We start from the raw sequence: 6,000 nt of genomic DNA, 5'->3' as shown, positions 1-6,000 counted from the left end.
GTGGAATGATTTTGGTTGAAGCCATTATAGCTCAGCTTGACTTGAAACACATCCAACTATAGAGGCAACTGGAATACTTAGGTTCAGTAATAGACTCCAGCTTTTTCTAACTAAAGTCTCTTCTCATCTCATGGTGCTCATTTATTAATAGCTCTCTGGTGATGGTTATGTAACAATTGGTAATCAGGGACATTCAGTTCAATGCGTTCCTTCTTAATTGCATTAGTGATTTGCTTAAGACTCGTGCTTCCTCTTCTCCTGGAGCAGCCTTTGCTTATATATAAGAGCTAGTTAATAACTCTTAATGTTATACTTAATCTGTCACGTGAGCTGGACAGATTCTGTTTTGAGCAGATTAAGATGATCATTTGACTTCTAAGCACAAAATTCAAGTGCAGAGGTTATGGAGGGGGAAATATACTCTCCTAGGTGAAATAAATATTTTATATATTGTTTGTTGTGGTAAATTCCCATAGGATAGAAGAAACCTTTTGTTCTTGTTTGATGCGTGGTCTAATCACATTAAAGCAGCCTTTTATAATCACAGCATTTCTAGGAGCCAGAGCCATACAAACATGATCATCTTCCCATAGGAAAAATGCAAACTGGTGTTTTCCTTTTCAACAAAGTCTCTTTAATGTGTCAAGTATCAGAGGGGTAGCCGTGTTAGTCTGGATCTGTAAAAGCAGCAAAGAATTCTGTGGCATCTTATAGACTATTAGTTAGCAGGATTCTTTGCTGCTTTTTAATGTGTGTTATTAGCCTTCCCCCTTCTTCCTCCCACCCCTGAAAGTGAAGGTATTTTGTGCAGACATGAATTCACTTGTACAACTGCCAAGGCAGACTCAGCAGATGAAGTGCTGCCTCTGGCTTGGAAACCAAAGTGAGCATAGTAGTAATATGTGAAAAGCCAGCAGAAGGAGGATGCATTGCTCACTAAAGCAGTGGGCACCAAAATCTGAAGAGCGATAAGAGAGCTGCATTATGAACTAAAGAAAAATGTCTTCTTGCTATTTACTTATTGAACACGCCAAGATTCTACATCCCAGTCAAAATCCAAACAGCCTCGATAACTTAGTAATGAACTCCAACACAAGCAGAGGCTATCAAGCTTTCCTGAGCTAATCTAATGCTTCAAGTTTTACTTGATTTCAAAAGGACAGTCACTTTATTGCGAGCAAATCAATCAATCAATTGATTCTGTAGCTATTTGCTAACTGTTCAGTTTGGAAAGATTTATGCATATTTTGTTACTGGTGCCTCAAGTTTAGCTTTCCATAATGTGTTGGTTAAAGAACCTCAGCATTTTCCATTGCGCTTTGCTCATCACCGTTCCGTCCACATCATTGTTGGGTAGCGTTCCAGGAGAGCATTTCTGAGTTGTGCCGTGTGGATTTTGTCTCTAGTCTCTATAATGCAGGTGACCTGGGAAAAGAATTAGGAACATTCTTGAACAGATGACAACATTCTCAGACCACAATGGTATTTCCAACTAAGCCATAAAATGCATTCATAAAGGCTAGATGATCAATCTAAGTTAAAAGCTTCTTGACCCTGCACTCCCTATCTTATAGCAATGCTATAGCTTTCTCCAGTCCTCAGAAACAGAATGCTGAAGTCCTCCCTTGGTCCCACCTGTCTCCCCAACCCATCTCCCCTTTACCTCCAAAATTTTTGACTATAGGCTACTCCACTGGCATTGACTTCCTCTCTTCTGACTCTGCCCTTTCCAGTAAACTGCCATGAAATCACCCATTACCACCTTCTGGATGAATCTCTTTTCTGTTCTCATTCCCATGATTTGCCTATCAACTTGGCTTCTTCCTCGCTCCTCTTCGATGCTTACCTCTCTAAGTTTCCATGATTCTGTGCTATCATGGCTCCTTCACTATCTCCACTGGACACCCCTTCTCCTCTCTCCTGCTTTTGTCAGCATCCTTTAGGGATCTATCCTCAATCCAATATTCTCTCTACACTACCTTGGGTGACTTCACCTGCTTACATGGTTTGTTACCATGTCTCCAGTCCTCCACTCAGTCCTATATCTCTTGGTATCTCTGCTGGACATTCTGCTACTAATTCAAATTAACATGGCTAAACCAAACTCCACATTTTCCCTCCCACTCTCTCCCCCCTTCCACCAGTATATTGACAATTCTTCTATTTTCCCAGTCACCCAAGCTCACAACCTCAGTGTCATTTTCAACTCCCATCTCACTCATCTTTTCCAGCCACTCACATCTATGCTGTCCCGAGATCCTGTCAATCCTGCACAAGCATCCTGAAATCTTTCCACTACAGTTTAATACTGATTTTAATTCCGCCTCCCTCTAAACTTTGTGGAAGGTGAGGCTTGGATGGGAAACTGAAATCAAAACCACCGAATATAGTTCATTCTTTTATGGCACATGCTGTCATGAAGAGCACCAAGCATCTTTTACAATGTACTGTATAGAACTAGCTTGCATAGCTTGTAAGATGCAGCACAACACTGCACAATTTAACCTAATGAAGAAGTCCTCTCACAGGCACATAGCAGTTTAGGGGAAAAATACTCTCTGCTACTCCAGAAGAGATGTGGTTAACATATGTTACATTTTGGATGTGGGCCATTTTTAGAGGATCTTCAGGGGTTTATTGATTACTCTCAGTCACCAGTGACTACACAAAAAGTACAGCTTTTTATATTACAGCTATAAGAAATAGATACTTTCAAGGATGCAGGGAGACTAAAAATATTATCTTTCAGCCTATCATCTGAAAAATGCTCACAGTGAAATTCCAAAAATCATACCCTTGAGCATTTCATACTTCCCCAGCATAAAGTTTAAAATAAAAATAAAATACTGAAAAAGCCATTTGAATGGTGAGGCACCCCAAAACCCAGCTACAGTCTGTGCCAAGTAGTCCTGAGCTCATTTTTATTGATTATGGTTTCCCACTAGCGAACATGATCTAGGAATTATTTTGGAGAAGTTCTGTGGCCTGTCAGACTAGATGAGCACAATGGTCCCTTCTGGCCACGGAATATATGAAAAGCCATGAAATGAAGCATGATTTATTACCCACAACTATGTGCCTCAGTCTGAAGATTGCTTTATTATTTTTCCCCTTTAGAACATACAACAGGTCTACAAGTAACTGGCGATAGAGGGTGTTTTTAGAGCAGCTTCTCTCAAACTGGGGTCCATGAGGGCACTCCAGGGGGTCCATGTGCCCCACTGATCAACTCCTCCCCATCCCTCCCAGCACCTGCTGCATGATGCGGAGCAACAGTTGACTTAACATTTTGCTGCCAGAAAAGCAGAGAGAGATTGATTGGCAAAGTAGCATCTATAGTCTATTACTATTAGTTTCCACGTTTGGCTGAATTAATTCTTGTGAAAGTTGGATGGACAGAAAACTAAACGGAACTCAGGACACTATGAAGAAGTGCTGCTAGAACCCTCTGTACTAAATTCTACTCCTGGTGCTCTGATGAGTTTGCCAGTCCTGTTGGTTTGTGTTGTGGTTTTTGTGAGGAGGACAAGTGTTCACAAGAAACCAGAGGAGGCTGGAGCCAAGCAGGATTCTGATCATCCATATGCTGACAAACTATGGATCTGTAGCAAAGCCTTGAGTAGTCCAGTAGTAAAAATTACAATGCTGAAGGAAAATGTATCACTTTGATGTTGTTTACTCGCTGCCTTTTTGCTCCAGTACATGGTCTATGAGACTCATGACATGTCTATTTGGGAGAAATATGCACCTAGACTAGAGGAGTATTACAGATGTGCACGGAATAGATTTCACTCTCAGTAGTGTCTTCTGTATCATAAAAGTTTAATTACAACATTGTTTTCCTTGGGTAAGTGGGATCATGCACAGCCTGTTAATTACATTTTATAAATACATAAATCCAATGTCAATTGAAGGAGAATGGGCTGGTGGGGACATCTGTGCCTCTAGTTAGTGAAATTCACCACATGCATTGGATATTGTTAAGTCATCCCTGAGCCAAGGTCTACTCTTGTACCGGTCTGTTATCTTCTTCCTAAGTGGAGAATTGTGTGTGCAGGGCCGTGCTTTGGCTTGGAAGGGTTTTCTTTTATACACGCATGCTGCTCTGTGTTTGTATTGGAGAAGGCGGGTTAGAGAAATGCACTTAGAGTGGAACGTGGGGAAGTTCATGATGGTCCTTAGTTCCTGCGGCAGTTTGTTCCATAGTCTTGGACCAGCTCCTCAGAAAGTCTGTTTCCCACACAGATGAGCTTTACCCTTATGGCACATTCCATTGTGGCCAAGAAGCCAAGTTGTTGACCACATTCCATCTCAGAGTGTTAGGCTGTTTCTGAATATGTCAAGCCCTGGCCATCGAGCATCTTGACGGTAAAGAACAAGATCTTGAGCCTGACTCAATCGTATTCTCCCTCTAAGACCTCCCCCACTCTCACCCTTCAGCACATGCTTAGGCTTATTGGCAAACTGCTTATCCCCACCACTGTAAATCACTCCCTCTGAACACTGACCCCCTTCTTTGCCCTGACTGATCCATGAAGCAAGCTACCGAGGGAGAGCCACAGCCCCTCTAAAGTTCTTCAACCACTGACTGACTTTCAGTCATGCCAAAGAAGAGAGTCTGTTCCTCGATTGCTAGGAGATTGGAGAGGAGGAGGAAGCAGCAACTCACCCAAGAAACTGCTCAGTGTTGGATACTGGGGGAATAGTTGGGAGGAGAGAAACTCAGGACTAGATTGCAATGCTTACCCAAACTGAATAGTAGCTTGTGCCACAAATAGTCGATTGACTTCCACAGGGCTACTCTTGGTGGACAGCAGTATTCAGCCTAAGGGGATCTGAATCTAGTCCTCAGTGAGTTAGACTGATTTAGAAAAGGGAGCAGCTGTGAAAAGCTACCACCAGCTGATTAGGGAAGCAGTACTTTGCCCTCTGACTAGGAGATATCTTCCAAAGCACAGAGACACCCACCTCCACCCCAGTCTATAAGCCCACAGTAATGCAGGCCCATTTCTCCCCTGGGTCTGACCCAGACTTTAGCTTGCTATTGTCCATTTTTCTTCAATGTCAACACAAACAGGAGGGGATTGCTAGATTTTTTAAATGATTTGGTAAGAGTATATGTTTATATATTTAGAACCTGTAAGATGTTCCCAAACGGCATCAAGTGTGAAGCAGGTCATGCCAGTATGTTAGCATCCAAAGAGATCAAACGCATTCCTTTGGAAACTAGGTGGATATTTGCCTCATTTAATCATTTCAATGGCTCACCCCACCATGTCAAAAATGGAGCAATCGAATCAGCTGGAGGAATCATGTTAATGGTTTTCACTCATTGATGTTACTACAATTTTGCTGCCTACACAATCACGAGGCTTTAAGATTTTGCATATTTTTCACTGTAGTTCTGTGTTGTCACTGACATTCTCTTCTGCCCTGGATCTCCTTCCCCAAGGTGCCATTGAATTGTACAGACCCACAGACACACACTTTACTGTCCAATGTGGAACAAAGGCTAGGAACAGTGGGGAAAACATTCCCTTCTCCCTCTGAGTCCCAAAGTGGTCACCTGGACGCAGTGCCTCAAAAGCATCTAGGCACCTAACTCCCACTGAAAAATCAAACTCCCTCTCTGAAATACCCCAGAAGGGAGAGGGACTAGGATTTTCAGCTCTCAGAAGAGATCTGTGGCCCTCGTGCATAGAAGGGAAGGAATGGCAGAGAGGGGAGAGTCTGAGGAATGGGATAGTCTTTCAGGTCTAGAATCCATGTTTGCAACAAACTCACAAAAAATAGCTCACTACCATCCTCTATAAACAAATTCTGTAAACACGAGGTGCACATAAAAAAAAATCCTTCAGGGAATTGCCCATTCCTAGTTGTTTCTAACCTGCCAAAAAGACTATTAACCGGTGAAAAATCTTGTCTTTCAAAACTACCAACTTCAACATGACCTGGCTCTTGGTGACACTGCTGTTGCTGCCAGATCAGTGATCTGTAATC

At 42.4% G+C, this 6,000-nt stretch overlaps 1 protein-coding gene across 5 annotated transcripts in view; it reads right to left on the bottom strand.

Annotated features, from left to right (window-relative positions):
• Positions 1-747: 747 nt before the first annotated feature.
• The window catches only part of LOC116828264 (L-threonine ammonia-lyase-like), a 50,393-nt gene continuing 45,140 nt past the window's right edge, over positions 748-6,000 (bottom strand). For all 5 annotated transcript variants that reach the window (XM_032786376.2, XM_032786377.2, XM_075072653.1 and 2 more), the window contains one exon: positions 748-1,425. In XM_032786376.2, coding sequence (XP_032642267.1) covers positions 1,327-1,425 — 99 coding nt within the window. In that variant the 3' untranslated portion in view covers positions 748-1,326. The remainder of the gene's footprint in view (positions 1,426-6,000) is intronic.

This window comes from Chelonoidis abingdonii, chromosome 15, assembly GCF_003597395.2.
Source record: "Chelonoidis abingdonii isolate Lonesome George chromosome 15, CheloAbing_2.0, whole genome shotgun sequence".
Classification (NCBI taxonomy): Eukaryota; Metazoa; Chordata; order Testudines; family Testudinidae; genus Chelonoidis; species Chelonoidis abingdonii.
This window is presented reverse-complemented; position numbering and strand designations above follow the sequence as displayed.